This window comes from Poecilia latipinna, unplaced genomic scaffold (assembly GCF_001443285.1).
Source record: "Poecilia latipinna isolate Pla-1442-1.1 unplaced genomic scaffold, P_latipinna-1.0 Scaffold579, whole genome shotgun sequence".
NCBI classification, from domain to species: domain Eukaryota; kingdom Metazoa; phylum Chordata; class Actinopteri; order Cyprinodontiformes; family Poeciliidae; genus Poecilia; species Poecilia latipinna.
Genome location: NW_015113195.1, coordinates 178,041 through 195,366, shown reverse-complemented (window position 1 = coordinate 195,366; position 17,326 = coordinate 178,041). Strand labels below are relative to the sequence as shown.

At 38.1% G+C, this 17,326-nt stretch overlaps 2 protein-coding genes across 3 annotated transcripts in view; one reads left to right on the top strand and one right to left on the bottom strand.

The window, feature by feature from the left end:
• Positions 1–90: 90 nt before the first annotated feature.
• ift27 (intraflagellar transport 27 homolog (Chlamydomonas)) lies at positions 91–8,541 on the top strand. Of its 2 annotated transcripts, none has more exons than XM_015042165.1 (7): positions 91–739; positions 1,441–1,520; positions 4,962–5,021; positions 7,025–7,084; positions 7,225–7,342; positions 7,976–8,085; positions 8,266–8,541. In XM_015042165.1, the coding sequence occupies exons 1-7, from the start codon at positions 706–708 to the stop codon at positions 8,302–8,304; spliced, it is 501 nt and encodes a 166-aa protein (XP_014897651.1). In that variant the 5' UTR covers positions 91–705; the 3' UTR covers positions 8,305–8,541. The 2 variants fall into 2 exon arrangements, with proteins under 2 accessions (XP_014897651.1, XP_014897650.1); XM_015042164.1 differs by having other exon boundaries at positions 104–739; positions 8,200–8,541.
• Positions 8,542–14,450: 5,909 nt separating this feature from the next.
• LOC106953411 (voltage-dependent calcium channel gamma-2 subunit) overlaps positions 14,451–17,326 on the bottom strand; it is a 75,661-nt gene continuing 72,785 nt past the window's right edge. The window contains exon 4 of the mRNA XM_015042151.1: positions 14,451–16,313. Within this exon, the coding sequence (XP_014897637.1) occupies positions 15,796–16,313 (518 nt within the window). The 3' untranslated portion in view covers positions 14,451–15,795. The remainder of the gene's footprint in view (positions 16,314–17,326) is intronic.

Below are 17,326 nucleotides of genomic sequence, written 5' to 3'. Positions count from 1 at the left end.
GGCCCCGTGAGCAAGCAGAAATGTTTATAGGGCACGCGCCCCTGCTCACAGGATCATAAGTAGTCACGCGCTGCTTTAGGTGGCTCGAATTCAAAGAGCTCTTTCCCCTGGGATGATGCCACACCGGTTACATTTGAAACATATAGAAAACAGTTGCTTTCTTTATATCTAATTAAAGCACACAGTAACACTGCTCCATCACATTAAAAAGACAAAAGTATGCATCTCACTGTAATTGAGTGATTTATGGTGCATTTTTCTGCCCTCTAGTGGTCATATTATTCTTTGCTTCAATATGGACTTCTTCTATTTTAATTACTGGTTTATGCATACTTTGTTTAAAACAGCCCATATTGACAACACTTGGTTAGCTGGTTAGCATACATGGAAATGGCGGAAACTGAGCCGCACACACCAGAAAAGTTTGATATGCTTTTCTTCTCTGTTTACAAACGCTCTGCCTTACAAGACCTCTTCAGGGGAACTATGCCATGTAATCACAAGCAGCCAATGAGAACATGATATAGCCACTTACGTGCTGGCTGAGTGGACCAATGAGTCGCTACTGGGAACGGTTGCTAGGAAACGTGTTTTGTCCATGTTGCCGAGGCGAATGGAAGATTAAAGCAGCTAGCAGGAATGCTATTTCATTTATGAACAGAAGCTTAACACATTTCTCACGAGGTTTCGAATGTACGCCGTATAATGGTGAAGTTGAGGGCAAGATGTCTGCTTCTCGGTAAGGTTTGTGGAAGTTTAACTGCGAGTTTACGCTGTCTTACAACCCTCACACAGGGGCTAAAAGCCAATGAACAGGCAAACATCTGCTTCTTCTTTATTAAATACACCCTAAAGCTCAGCTGTTTATCTACGTGTTATCATATACTAGCTACGGTTTGCTGTTCCTCCAATTTGCTGGTTAAATCCAACTAAAAACATTACAGGAAATTATGTTGGACTCTCAGCCAGCTAGATGTAGTGTTTATTGTCAGTATCCACGTTTCCAAGCATTTTTCACACACAATGAAAAATCATCTGCAGGATAGCAAAGATTTTAAAAGACAGAAAAGTCAATTTTAAGACGTACAGCAACAAATGCAACAGCAGTTGATCAAATGTGTTCTTAATGTGTTCTTGTTAAAATGTGATGTAAATAGCAAAAACATAAAACAAACTTTCCAAGTTTTACTGAAAAATCATTATTTAAAAACATCTGTCTTGTCCTGATTTAGCCAAGGATAATTGCTTATCATCCTTAACTTAATGTCCTAATATCTGAAAAGACAATTAAACATTTAATCTATTGTAATCAGTTAATGTATAAAACACATCTAAATCACTTAGTGAATATTTATCTGTTAACAAAAACATAAAAAAAAATAAATCACGATTGACAATGTAGTTTAAATAAAGTCCTTTTTTTTATTCCTATATGTACAGGAGATGCTGCGGTGGGGAAAAGTTGTCTTTCTCACATCTTCTACAATGATGGATCTCTGTTCCAGAAGAACTATAGCTTGGTGAGAGCAAATTGCAAAATGTTAATCATATCATGTCATCAACTAAACTAGTCTGGAGAGCTTTCATCACCAATAATATTGGTCTTAGTAGTGCATAAAGTACATAATGTGCTTTTTGAGAGCCCACATTGATCTATTTGGAATTACTGAAGTACAAAATAGTCATGAAGGAAGAAACTAAACTATTAATGTGACTGTAAACTATGGCTTTCATTGCTGGATGATTTTAAAAGCCTTGGACTAGTAAGTTGCATTAAGTTTCTGAAGTTAATCAAATGTAATATTTCAATTTCAGCTTCAACTGAGCACAACAGCTTGATCCATGGGTATAGATTATTGTTGTAATTGTTTAACTACATTGTGCTTTATTAAATTTGTTGCGAATTGTTGAATTTTACTCACAGAAGCTAACTGAAGAACATGTACAAAACACAACATGTTAATAGTAGCGATAGGTTATATGTTACATAATTTTATGTCATTTCAGATGTTGCTACAAAGCTGCAGTTAAAAACAAACACACCAGAAGAAATGGGATATATTCAAGTGATATACATTTGTGCTTATTGTGAAAAACATTTTTTGAAAAGTACGAGCATCTGTATTTGTATGGCCTACTTCAAGTATTATGGTAAATAAATAATTTGCTGGAGCCCCATTTTGATCAAATGAAAAGAAAGCAACATTAGACCAACCTAACAAATGCTTTAGTTATGTAACGTTAGCAATATATGTACAGTTAAAAATGATTCACAATCCTGGCAAATTAAGATTTGAAATTTACTCTAAATGGAAATACAGTCATTGTAATGAATTCTTGAATTCATTACCATGAATTTCAACAAATTTCTTTTGTTGAAATTCATGTTTTTTGAGGTGAACTTATTTTTACACAAACTTTATTGTTTTGTCTTCATCTTTTTGTTTAATTTAATTTTCTGTGACACTGACAAGGTTTTATGAATTGAAGATTAGATTCAGCTAATTTTACAAGCCAGTAAAGACCAGATGAAACAATAGGAGTGAAATTTTATTTTTATCATGACTTTACTGCATGACTTGTGAGTATAAAGTATATGCAGTAATGTTGCCCTCATTAATTTCTTTCAAAATAAATAAATGTTTGCTGAGTGTATCATTTAGTCCAGTGGCTCATTGCTAAACTAAAAGGTTGGAAAATACTGGGTGGAAAAAAGCCAAGAGTTACTGTGTGTGTTTGTGTGTGTGTGTGTTTGTTCTCGCTTTGCTACTTCAGCACTATTGGTGTTCTGAGGTGACAAGAACGTCGATAATTAATACTGCAGGGTTCTGGAAAGCCACTATAGCAGGTACAGCAGCATTGTTGGATGTTTTGATGTTATAACCACAAGTTTACAATGCAACCGATTTTTGTACAATAGGTTGTCACCTAAAAAAAAAAGAAACCCCACCAAAACAGGACATGCTTGTAAATGTAAAGTTTCAGAAAAACACAAAAATGGTATCTTATGCTAATCATCACTGCTAGGTTAGAACAATTTTAAAACCCAGTTTAAAACGTGAACTAATAGTCTTTGTTGTAAAAGTAAAAAGTTGCTAGATTTGTCGCTTTTTGCAAAGTAGTCACTAGAGGTGTCTAAAACGCCGCTAAATATAGCAACATAAGTTGCTAAGTTGGCAACAGTCCTGACTACAACTTGGCTTAACCCTCTCTGCTCATCCCCACACATCTGGCCACGCCCCTCAGCATCTCTTGGCTCCACCCACTTTGGTGAAACTCTTCAACTTTAAAGAGAAGTTTTAATTTTAATCGATTATTTTAAAACACCTGAACAAAGTAAAGCTGATTGTTGCCTTTTCTGGAATATTCCCACAGCTACCTCTAAACATTTATATGCAAAAGAAAGAGCTTCCATGAGCTAATCCTAGCGAAGACTTGCTGAATCAACAACGGAGGCAGTGAGCCATCCAGAGGTTTTGCAGAAATCTGATTTATCCAGAAATACAGTTTTAGGAAATCAGATCTCTTGTGGTCATGTCAGTAATAACGTTCAACAAATTTGCATAGCTTTAACAGTGACAAGCAAAGATCAAGCACCACCTACATGCACTACGCTGGTTGAATTTAGAAAATAAGCTCTATGCCAATGTAGTACTTGTGTCATAAAAATTTAATTCCTGATGGAAAAAATAAAAAGTGTTTCTTGATTTAGAATGAACTCTACAAACAGGCTAATGCTACAAATGATCTCCCCCTAGTTCACCTAAATTCACCTAAATCATCCTTCAGATTGTTTAACTTTTGATGTTGAACGGTGGCCGATGCCGGCCTGCCATTCTGCTCACGTCCTTTGAAAATGTCAGACAGCCTGGTAGCAATATTCCAAGCTTATTTGTTGCTAATAGGCCCTCATTGACATTCCAGCAAGAAGCTTCCTATGCATCACACCAGCTCATTAGACCAGTCTCTGGTGGGACTGCAGCATGTTCTGTGTGTGTGTATGCGTACCAGCGGAACCTCATTATGAACTGTGACTGTGTATAAATCAGGTAAATGTTGATCCGAAGCTGTATGTGTTTGTATTTCGCAGAAGCATCGACTGTGAAAGGTACGCGTGGGTGTTTGCAGATTTCAGCCTCTTGCATTTGACATGCTTAGTTAACTACGAGGTGCAGAGATCAAATCAATTTAGAGTTAGATGCTGATGTGAGGAAACCTAGAAATTTACTTCTCCAAGGTCAACTCTAATTGCTAATCAACAATTTTCTCTGAAGATAAACTCCTGGAACAATTATAGCAGAGTGCCTTGGCAGTCTGGAGGAGGGTGGAATTTGATTGAAGTCCATCTTTTTTAAATCTAGTCATTGTGACTGAAAAACGTAACACTCTATAAGAGAGAAAAATAACACAATTTATAGTTCAAACCACACTTTATATGCACATTAGTGCAGAAAAACACCCTTAAAAGCTCCATAGTTGACTTATTTCCCATGTTTGATATGTATTGCTAGAGATATAACCAAACAAACCTTACTGATATCACAAACCCTCACTCTTGATTTAACCAGTAAACTTTTGGATCTCCATCTTGTTGTAATGATACTGCTGTTTAGAGCTTGTACTCCTCCTTTCTTATGAATTTAACCTTATTGAGACATTACTGGGACTTGGATATAAAGCAAACGAGCAAACAGTACCTGAGGTCTGGCAAGGATCTCAGCATCAAGGTAGGTAGTGAATTTGCATTCAAGCCAAGTTGAGCAGCAAATTAGTGACGTCTCTGTGTTGGCATGAGCCATAAATCACCATGGACAGTTTGCTGTGTGCAAAGACAACTCATTTACCTCTGTGCTTGGCTCTCTTGTTTGTATATAAGCATAATGTAGTTGTAAACTGATAAATTCATTTGAACGAAGCCGCATGTGATGTGACAAAATGTTTTTTTTTTGTGTGTTTGTCAGACAACAGGAGTGGAGCTGGTGATGAAATGTATCAACATTCCAGAGACCAATGACTCCGTGGTAAGTCAATGAAAGTTCATGATCACTCCTTAGGAATTAGTTGTATTTCTGTGTAATTGAATTCAAGATAACCTTTTTTTTCATAGTCAGCTACAATGTTGATAAAAATTCTATTCAAGATATTTTAATCTACTTGAATGCACAAAAATTTGAGGTGGTGATATAAATACATATATATATATATATATATAAATTCCCCTCTCACCCTCCATGGGTGGTCTCTTTCATCCTCTGAGCTCGGGTCCTCTACCAGAGGCCTGGGAGCTTGAGGGTTCTGCGCAGTATCTTGGCTGTGCCTAGAACTGCACATTTCTGGACTGAGATGTCTGATGTTGTTCCTGGGATCTGTTTGAGCCACTGCTCCAGTTTGCGGCTGACCGCCCCGAGGGCCCCGATGACCACAGGCACCACTGTGGTCTTCACCTTCCAGGCCTTCTCCAGTTCCTCTCTGAGGCCCTGGTATTTCTCCCTGGTATATATATATATATATATATATATATATATATATATATATATATATATATATATAAAACATATTACACATATATCTATAGCATTTAGGATAAAACTCTTTTGTCGTTAAATACCCTCGAAGTGAAACAGGGCAGTTGTTCACGTTACGTTAATATTTCATTTCACATTAACACATAATAAATGTGTATTTGTTGTGTTTAATTAATTAATTCTAGTTAAGATAATATGATGTTGTCATATGTTAATTAACAAAATAATTTTGTTGCGTGTGAAGACAACACACCGATAAGTGGCATAGTTTTAGTTTTAGCATCATCCAGTTTAAATTCACCAAAGCACTGTTATGTTATTGCATTTAGGCTCAAACATGTTTATTTTCTATTTTATTATTTGTCCATTTGCCTCTTTTAATGTATTTCTAATATTGTTTTAAAATAAAAAAGCTTAAGAGGTTAAATAAAAAATCTGCCAAATGTGCCAATTTTTTATCCGATCAATCATCAGAATAATCAATAGAATAATCAATGACTAAAATGATCGTTAGTTGTAGCCCTAGCGGTGAATGGGATTGGGACAAAATGCAGTAAATGAAAACAGTAACTGTGATATTAATGCCAGCTGATTATATGTAGCATGAAATAAGTGCAACAAGAACCTCTTTTAGTATTTATTCACTCTATGTCCACAGTGATATCTTATTACTTTTTCTCTTATTAGCCTGAAAATACTTAGTTGTAGCTGTAATTGATTAAACTTGGCTCAGACGGATCGGTCGGCTCTTTTTTTGTTGACCAAAGAGAATCGAAGCAAACGAGGCACCGGTGTTCTGGACCCTGAGTGGGAGTTTTGCCAGCACTTCTTGATCAAAAGCATAATATCTTTGAAATAAAAAGTGATACTAAATTGGGAAATATAGACACAAACCCTCTACATTGTATTCTTAGCAAATTGTTGGACGTCAGTGAACGTATTAAATGTGTATTTAGTCATGAAATCATCCACGACACAGAGCGTGAATATTAGAAAAACAATGACCTACAACCGCTAACAACTACATATGCTTGAAAAGATAAGCTGCAGTTATAAAAAAAAAAGCATATTTTATTCCGTTTGTTTAATTAGGTGATCTATCGGCTAGTTGCGGTTAGAATTCAGCAGAGGCAACTTTTGGTAATAAATATCCTGAATTACAACAGATTTAGAGACAAATAAGCAACATTGTAGATTAATCTGTGGTAACATTTAGGCTTATCTGCACAAAATGTATTAGCTACCCAGGCGATGTTCAGGGTTCTTATCTGTTTTAAAACAGGGGGGCTGAAAACAGAGAACCAGAAACCATCACTCACAGAGAAAAAGTTTCGCCAGACATGTAACATTGTTAGGTCCTTATCAGTATTCACTAAGCAATACGGCCGAAGAGTAGGGGAAGATGGATCTCCTTTCCACGGAGAAAAGGAATGTTAAATCGCGTAATTTGACTAAATCTCTGTGGGAAACACCTGTGCCGTCCTTTTCTCTCTTTCCAGGAGCTCTATATCTTAGACTCGGCGGGGAAGGAGATGCTAGTGGAGGGCTGCGAGAAAATGGTCAGAAGCTTCCCTGGATTCTTCTGTTTTCATTTGCATGAAACTAATGAGGTTCTCCGTTTGGAGAACCTCATTAATGTCGCAGGATTAGAACAAATGAAATGGGTGTGACACCTCTGCAATCACCTTGCCTTCTGCAGTGGGGGGAGCCATCTTTGCTGTGTCTGGTGTTCGATTTGACCAATGAGCAGTCCTTTGCTAACTGCACATGTTGGATGGAAAGAGTCCAAGCACACTGCAAAGGCCTCCATGTGCCAGGTAAGAAAAGGAGGACAAAAAATGAGGTTAATTTGTGACAAACCTAGAGTTCGATATAAAAACACAGGTCATCTTATAAAGTTTTCTTAATGGAAAAGATGACAGGTGGGAGCCTAATCGGCTCTTTGAAGGGTCTCTAAAGCAGAACTTTGCTAAAATCTCAGCCAATTGGACGTTGGTTCATGTCCACTATATTCATACTTTATTTTTGTTTTAATCCTAATAGAATTTTTCAGTAACATAGCAAGAACTTAACAATTACGCTATATTACAAATACATTAATCCATTCTAACAACTTCAAGATGTGATTGGACAACTTTTTTTTCTTTTTCTTTTTTACCTTCGGTTAATTTAAATAAAGAAACGCCCCTTTTCCCCATCATTTAATCATGTTTAACTTTCCCTGAAAACATTAAAGAAAAAAAAAAGCTAAGTTTTGGATGAAATTATTGAGATAATTTTGGTTTATTTTGTGTACTGAAGTCATTTAGGGGCAAAAATAGGCGAGCATAAATATACAGTCTGGGTTTCCCCCAGTGTATTACAAGCCTGGCAGGCCACCTACCGATTTCGATTGTTTCTTTTCCTGTCTAAAAAGCTGCTAAATATGCGCGTAAATGTCGACCTCCCAGGTGTTCTCGTGGGCAACAAGTCTGATCTGTCCGCTAGAAGGGAAGTACAGGCGTCCGTGGCCAAGGAGTGGGCCCAAAGCAAGGGACTGGAGTACCACGAGACATCAGCTGTGAGTGAAGCTGAAAACACTTCATGCTGTTAATAGCCTGATAATGAGTTGTTCCTCAAACACACCAGTGACATGTCAGCAGCATCTCATTGTGATCACGCCGATGTCTTTCAGAAAGAGATGGACAACTGTGACGCCCCGCTCCTCAGCTTAGCACAGTCCTTCTACTCTCTCTACCAGGAGCAGCGTGAGATCATGCAGAACCTCGGGCCGGGCTAGACTCCTCTTCCTTCACCACAGAGCTCACAGCCGTTTGAGACGAACCACTACGAAGGAATTGCTTTAGGAAAATAGGATTTTCTGACAAGGACACCGAAAGGCTTTCTGATTATTTTTGGTTTAAATAAAGGACTAAATAAGGAGCAGGCAGTGTCTTGTTTCATCATCAGGATAGCAAGATCTGTTTTTACAGCAGTGACCTACAATATCACTGCAACTCATTCTACAGTAAAAAAAGGCAAAAAGCTGCAGTATTTAAGTTTTATTAATTTTTTTTCGATATTTGTTTAATCTTATACGATGTTGTGACAGTTTGTTATGAGACAGATAATCTGTGAAAAAATCAATCTCTACCTCCTCCCTGAGTTACTATTGCCGTTTTAAGAAATGCAACAAAAACAACCAATCAGAGCCAGGAGGCGGGGCTTAGCGCTGTCAGTCAACTTGCTGCTAAATGTCTTAATGGTGGAGAAACAATTTACTGTCACAGGAAAACTGTTTATACACAGTTTGCTAACTAGACTGAGCACTTATGACAGGCTGCGCTAGCTGCAGCGCAGCAGAGAGCAATGATGGGGAGGCAGAGGGAGGATGAGCATCGCCACATGAAGTTGTGATTGATATCGCTAAGACCCGCCTCCTGGCTCTGATTGGTTGAAGAAGGTGGACAACCAAAGTTTTTTTTCTCAGATTATCTGTCTCATGCCATACTGTCATGACACAGTGACAGTTTCAACCAATGTGTAAAAAGAATATTTTTTCTAAAAGTTATTCTGCAGCTTCACAGCACCTCCTCCTTTCTCTTCGCCTCTCTACATAGCTGTTCCCAGTTTTGGGTGACAATTTACTTCATATCAGCATTGCATTTTCACTTGAATTGGATTGAAAGAAAAAAAAAGTATTTTTTAAATTGTTTTTACAAAACTCCTATGTTCCTGGTTTCACCTTTTCCTCCTGCTCTTAAGATTTTTTCCTCTTGCCATCTATCTTGCTTGCTCTTTTGATGTGCTGTTAAGCCCTCTACTCCAGGCTGTCAAATATACATGTATATTATATATTTCTCTCTCTTTTTTGGTCCTGTCCCCGGCGTGGCGCTAGCAACCAGTAATCACCATCCTAATTAGCGCCCTCCCATTCAAACCAGGCCACAGCCATGTCCTTGTTGTCTCTCTGCCTTTCAGACCAGCTGCCACCTCTCAAATGAGGCCATGATCAGTTCAAGCCAGGCACATTGTTTTTCGCTGTTTTTTTTTTTTAAAATCACATTATGTTATATTATACAATACACCATACTTCTCATAATATTAATCAATTGCTTTTAAGGGCTCATGTTCTATTAAGCAAAAATATTAGATGAGCAGATGTTAGTACATGATCTCATTTGACCACAACTAAGACAGAATGTGACTTATTCACTACTTTTTTTTTTTTTTTTTTTTTTAAAAGCCAGGAATCAAACTTCTGTGCCTAATAAAGTGGCTGGCAAAGGTACAAACTTCATTAATGAATGCAATAGTTATTTTCAAACTACAGAAAACCATGTCTGACATTTTGTGTGAGACAAAATAATGTGTGTTCCAGCAACATAGTATAGTTTTGTAGGACTATCAAGTGACTATGTTACCTTCAGTTATAAAAATGATATCAAACATGACTTAAAAGAAATTTGACTTCACAATTTAAGGCTATGAAATTGGGCCTCTGTCCCTTTAAGAAAGTTCCAGCTTAGCACGAGGACCCTAAAACCACAAATAAAATAAAATAAAAATAAAAAACCCTTATAAAAGCCTTTTATAAAACCTTATAAAAGGTTGAAAGGACCCCGTCCCTTAAGACTTCTTAAAGGTTGGCAAACATGGTCTGAGAAACAGCTCATATAATAAGCTCAGTTGATGCCCAGTCACACCAGGTGTTTGCTAATTGCTGCTACTGCTAATTAGCAAACAATTTGGAAGCTCAGAAACTACAACGCTGAGGAGGAGCTGCCTCTGGAAGGCAGCGCTACGTCCACCCAGGGCTTTTACACATCTGAATGGTTTCCACGGGAGATTAAAGGATTTATCCAGGATGCATGAAGGAATCAAAGCAACCCCCCGGCTACGTTTGTGATGAGGGAAAAACAATACAACATGATGTAAGGCTCAAAAAAGTTGATTTTACAGAATACTACCTCTTTATAATACCATTAGTACTTTCATAGGAGGCTGTGTTGATCTAATTTAATAACCGATAAGGATTAGGTGTAAAATGTCCACTTGAATCATGTCATTGATTAGTTGTTTCTTGACTGCTGATTTTATAAGCATCTACACAATTGATGAAACAAAATACATGAACTAAAAGATTTTTGCTAATGCAGAAAGCAAAACACACACAGATCTATTGAACTACAACCAGTTTTATATCTTTCCAGATTTTCATTCTTTGTACCTCGGTTGCAATTGTAGCGTTCTAGTGGTAGCATATCCTGGGAGCAAAACTTAATAATTTCACAAGACAGAGTGTGGGCTGTTACTTATTGCTTTGGGAGAAGCCTGTTCATATCCACAGATATTGAAACACTTGGTCAAAGAAAACAGAACTGCTTAGGTCAGGTCATTTTCACAAAAGTTTTCTGCAAGTTTCCCCCCAAACATATCCATCTCTTTTGCAATAATTAGTATTTATGCACTTTGGTTTGTAGGTCCTATGAAGTCTCCCTTGTGATTCCTAATTTGGGTAAGTTTGTCACACATAAATGTTAGCCCAACCCTTTTAGTACAAAGTGATGACAGATTATTCAATTCAGCATTAATATATTAAAAACACTCTTTTTCTGTTTTTAGTATTGCACAAGTAAAGGTGCTCATATTTTCATTTGGTTTCTCATTACAAATAAATAGCTTATGGCCTTGTGTGATCATGACGATTAAATTTGATGCCATTCATCAACCCTCAAATGAAACAATCACGGTTCCTAGATTAGCACAAATCTAGGAACCGTCGTTCCTTTGATTTCATGATGTTGGATCGGTATCTCAAAAAATTAAATTCAATCTAGCGCCAACAGGTCAGTTTTACCAAACAAACTGAAAATAACTTGCAGCACATGAGTTATTAAACGAATAAATGAGGGGTGATACTGATCCAAAACTTCGACAGATTACCACTTTGAACATTATACCGTCATGTTAGAACACTAGAAATAAGTCTAAAATGAACGCTGGTTTGTTGAACTCTCTAGTTTTCTGTTTCTGTGTGTGTGTGTGTTTGTGTACCCAGCACAGCTTGTTCTATAGCCTCAAACAGTCCCTGACCTAAAAAGCTGGCTAATTGCAGGTGTGGAAGGAAACAACAGCTGTTCCTAAAACAAGAAGGGGAAAAAAAATCTGCCATCCCTCTGACTCAACCAGAGAATGCAATAATGAGCTTTAATACCTCCAGTCTCACAAACACGACAACGAAGAAGATTAATTTAATTGCCGTTTGCCATTGGAGAATAAAGAATAAAATGACAGCGACTGCATTCAAATGACTCTGTAACATATCAGTAGCTTTCGTACTGTTTCTGTTGTTGCTTTTTCGGATCATTTCAACAGTTTTGAACTTTTGACCTCATAAAACACACAGCAGGACCTGCTGATTGTAACAGACCTTGAGGTTGAGGTAGTCATAGTATTAGCTATGTATCACCAGACACACCCAGTTAGAACTCAATCGTATTTGTTGTTTGAATACTACTATTGCTATTTCTTTATAATTACATAAAATCTGTTACTAAATTAGCTCAATATGCTTCTCAATGAATTGTTGAGGTTAAGGGTTTCCTTAAGTGGCATTCTCTCATTTGAATCCCAACTAAAGAGACAGAATCGTGTCAAAACAAAAACGGTTGAAAGGGTTGTGAACACTCGCTTAAAATATCATTTTTTTTTTTTCCCTGTTATGCGGAAGAATTATGCAACCTAATCCACCTCGAGCAAAGACTGCTCCAGTCACCAGGATTCCTCCGCGCCAGACGGAGGCAGTGTGGCACCGTTTCAGTCAGGCGCCACAGCTGGCCCGGACCCTTCCAGCTTTCCTCCTTCCCACTCACTCCTCCCTCGCCTCCCCTCGGAGATCACAGCAGTGCTGCAGAGAGACATGGCAGCCTCTCTGATCTTCACACCAGGGGAGGACACCAAGGGAGAGAGAGAAAAGAGAAAAGGTGGCGACAGATGGAGAAAGAAATGGCTGAAAAGATACACGCAGGATAGTGGGGCTGATTTTAAAGACTTAGATTGTGTTATCATCTCCCGAAAGCTAGTTCCTGAAGCTTAAAATCACCATGTCACTTTAGAGAGATTCAGCCGTTTCATTAAATTTATGCTGAGTGAGCAAGAACCCATCAAACAGAAATCATAATGTTAGAGAAGCCTGCATGTATGTACGGTACGATGTGTTAGCCAGCAGTTTAGAGAGGATCCATTCTTGTCCAAACCTTTTGGGTGGGCCGGTCTGACTGACAGCTGACCCAGCTGGCGCACCGAGGCACAAGATAAGCACATTTGCTGTGGCAACTGCAGCTCATAGGTCAGGAACCGACCTATGAGCTGAAAAACAAGGAGCTCACCTTTTAACAAAGGTCAGGACTAATCCATCTGAAGTAAATACTCACATTAAGCCATTAACTTTTAATAATTAGCTCCTGTGGTTCACGTTAACACTGCACTGTGTCAAACAAACCAAACCATATGAAAAACCTACTACAGTCCTCGCCTGTGGTGGCACTGCACAAAGACCTCTTAAACAAATTGACACAAAAACCTCAGAAGAAGACACTGAGCGCAACTTCCTTCTTTAAGAAATGTGAACATAAATAGGGTAATGCCAGACTTTAGCGGTTGTACGATTTCTCTTGTCATTGGTCAAAGACCACGAGATTCTTGCGACTGTTTTGGTTTTATTTACCCAGAATGCTCTGCGTCGTAGTCCATTTCCTGTATTTGTAGCGGTCTGCGGTCCGCTTGTATGCAGCCTCGTTTTCAGAAGCTAGACGTTAAGGAGCATACTCATGATCCATGTAAGAGTCTTGTAAAAATATTTTGATGGTTTAATTTCAGCAGCATAAGATCTGCATTTCACCACACCGCGTTAGAAACGAACACTTTTAAAAGAAATGTGACTACTTATCCAATAATGAATATTTTCACGGCCTTTCATATTCTTCTCTTGCTCTAACAGAAATTACGGACAGTCAAAGCGAGACCTCCTTTCGCCTCAAAAACATGATTTTTTTCTGATCAAAAATTGTCATGTTGAAACAACTAAACCTGTGGCTACCATCCTGAGCCGAATTCAATCCCTGTACAGTTTTTGAAATTACACAAGTTCTGGTTTTAAACCTCAATCGTTTCCCTCATGTTCATTTTTTAAAGGACAGCCATTCCACAGTTTTAACAGGTTTGCTGTTACACACTTTGACTGATCTAGTTGTATCCAACATTTTATTAAAAAAAAACAAACTGTTGTTTAACATCCATTAGCTCCCAACTTAGTCATAGAATCACATTTGGATGAATAAGAGTCCTGCTGCGCCAACCACTTAGCAAAGTAAAGGCTAACAGATAAAATATAAATATCTTGTGTTTTCTTTGAGCACATACAAACAACACACTCATTCAGGTTCTTACAGGGGAGGGGTGAATTTTTATTCGTCATCAGGACTTGAAGCATCCAAGTTCAGAATCATTCAGTTTTGGCACCCTGAAAGATATTAGACTTTTTTCTTCTTTTTAAATATATATTCTCATTTACAACAACACAATGTTAAAACCAAAGAAGCAAGAGAACTGAGATAAAGAAAGAAAAAAAAAAGAAAAAAAAAGACTAAGGCTGTATTTGAGTTGAACTTAATCATGAAAACAAAATGAAATGAAAAGGCAAAGATTTTCTTCTCTTAAAAATAGCCTTGATAACGTTTGTCCAAAGTTTTGTTTTTGTTCCAAGCAAAGTAAAGCCCCCACTCCGCAGCCCTGAGCCCCCACCCCTAAAACAGGAAGAAAAATGGAAGAGACACAGTACTGTAACAGTTATTTCTATTTTTCCACTGCCCTTACTCGTACCATAGTCTAATTGTTCAAAAAGATAGGTTTCCTTAAAAGCAGATTTGATGATTTTTTTTTTTGGATCAGCATGCATGCAAGTTGATAACTTCTGTTTCTTTTCCTTTTGTTTTTTGTGTTTTTTCTTTTTTTGGAGTCACTTCACTTCAGCTCGCTGGTAGCTGTGTTCTCTCACGCACTACCTTGTGTCTTTGGCAGTAGTGGCGTTTCATTGTCCACAGTCGTCTTCAAGTTTGCAGAGAAACGTATTCCCTTCGCCCCACAGTTCATTTCCTCGCTACCCCTTCGAGGGGCCAAAAATAAATAAGTAAATAAATAGATACATTAATAAATTAAAAAAAGAAAAAACGACAACAGAAAAAAAGGTTAACTTTTCACCTGTTAACCCTGAACAAATATGGCGGCCAGGGTTTGTTTTTTTTTTGTTTTTTTTTTGTTTTTCTTTTTTAGTGGACTTCCAAAATGTGTTTTATATATATATTTTTTATTTTATTATCATAAAAAATGTGATAATGTGTCTAATACTAACCAATTTCTATTGAATAGGCAGAAGTCCAACAGATGAACCAGTCATGCTGAATCCTCCATCTTGGTTTCAGTTTGCATGACGACTTTAGTTTTACTACAGTAACTCTTCAGTTACTTTACTTTTTTTTCTTGTGGATATTTTTTTGCACCAGGGAAGGCTAGTCATGATATAGTAACATATATATTTATATATTTATATATGATCAATAGTAACTTATTCATCTTTTTTTTTTGTTTTTTTATGCGGCCTGAATTGCTCCCTGCTTGAATCCCAAACCGCAGTAGGTTCACAGTTTAATGCGATTAAAGAACGAAATCAAGAGGAAACGCCAACTCAACGAAGGAGCGGGGTGTAAGGGACTACACTGTGTGTGTGTGTGTGTGTGTAAGAGGGCGTGTGGTATGACAGTGCAAAGGCAGTTTCATAGGCTGGGCCAAAGGGGCAAATTGTGTGCCCAGTAGATTTCAATTAGGAATTTAAGAGAAAAAAAACCCATAATAACCTTCATAAAGGCAGTCTGGCCCAGCCTACCACTCCATGGATCCACAACCCTGAGACAGCCACAGACCCCAGACACCCCCCTCCTGATTTATCAACCCCCTCAAACATGTTTAAAACTTGTTAAACATTGTTCATGGGAAAATCATGCATGTTTCTTTTTTTTTATGCAATTTTACTTCTTTACGTTTTTTCTTGTTTTTCTTTTAACCAGAAACTCAATGATTATCTGAGGTCTTCTGAAGAGCTCAGAACCTCACCTCCGCTGCTCCACCCCCGTCCCCCTTTTCCTCTCCAGTCTAATTCTGTTTCCCCTTCTTTACTCCAGCATTTTTTCATTTGCTACTCTTCCCCAAAATCTACGGTCCGCCTTCCTGTTTCTCATACAGGTGTGGTGCGCCGGTTGGCCGCTGAGTCTTTGAGGTCCTTTTGAACGCAGTTGTGGACCTGTAGGAAGTTGTGGTCCCTTTCCGTAGAGTTATAGGTCGCTGTTGGGGTGCCCGTTTGGCCCTTGGGCAGCGTGTACATAGACAGCTCGGTGGAAGGCAGCGCCCCGAAGGCCTTCAGGCCCACCGGTGATGCCTCGCGAGAGTGCGAGGGGTCCGTAGAGCGGGACGAAGAGCGCGAGCGGCGTCGATAGCGGTAACGGTAGCTCGGAATGCGCGTGATGGCAGCACCTTGGAGGTAGTCTGCGGCTCGTGCGCCAACTCGCAACTCTCTGTGGCGGTCGATAAACATGTGCACCGCTAGCACACCCACCATTTCGGCCATGATGAAGGAGAGGGCGCCAAAGTAAAAGGACCAGCCGTATGAGTAGCTGTTCTTCTTGGAGTCACTCTTTGAAGGGTCACCGGCGTTGGCTGATATATATACAATGATTCCTATGATGTTGCTCAGTCCTGGAAAGGAGAAGTAAAAACTGAATCAATAAAATTCAGAAAAAATCCAAACACATTTCTGTATTAAGAAAATAACAAGTTAATCTCTGTGGGCAATAGAAGAGGGGTGCTCAACAGGGCCATCGCAATCTACAAGTTCATTGTCAAGGAAATTTGGGTAGATCACATGACGTAATAAAAGAGACATTAGTCTATCATTCATTCTGTTACTTGATTGATATACAGCCTTACCAGTTGGTGGCAGTAAAGTTTCCTTTAGTTGCCTGCCAACCACCATTATAACTTAAGAAGAAGGGACTTTTTATAACACTTGACTCACTTCCCATGCACAAACATCGATGCTAAATGCAGCAGAACTGGCTGGCCAGCGAGTAACCTCCAATTTTTAGCCCTGGGTTTTTCTCTTAAATTTAAGAAAAGTTATAAAAAGTAAGTGGGGGAGCTGGACCAAGTAATTAGACAAAAACCTTTCACTTTTATATGAAATAAAATGTATAAAGAATTCTCAATATAATTGTAAGCAAATTCTACAAATAAATAAATAGTATTTTTGTAGCATGTAGTGGGAGTTTTGACTTGTCATTTTCTAAGTAGCTTGCATGCTTAAAAAGTGTGAGAACCCCTTTTATAGAATGTCCTTGAGTGGTATTAACAAGTGAAAATTTCTTCTAATACAGTATTAAGTATTCAGCAGTGGCCACCGCTAGCTAAAAAGCTAGTTGCACTAACCATAAAACACTAGACCTTAGTTCTACTAACGTGCTATACCAACATGGTATTCAACAGATTTTAATGCTAAAGTGCTAAAAGTAAATCAGCACTTTAGAATTTATCCACAGAAAATAACTTGGGGGAAGGTAAATGCACTAAATATTTTTAAAGTTACCAAAATGCTACAGTGCTAAACAAAAAAAAATTAGCTCTGGCATTAGTGCATTAGTAGATTTGCATAAGTTTGTAGAACATGTAAGTGTTCAAACACTTCATATTTTGCCACAATACAACAATCTTAC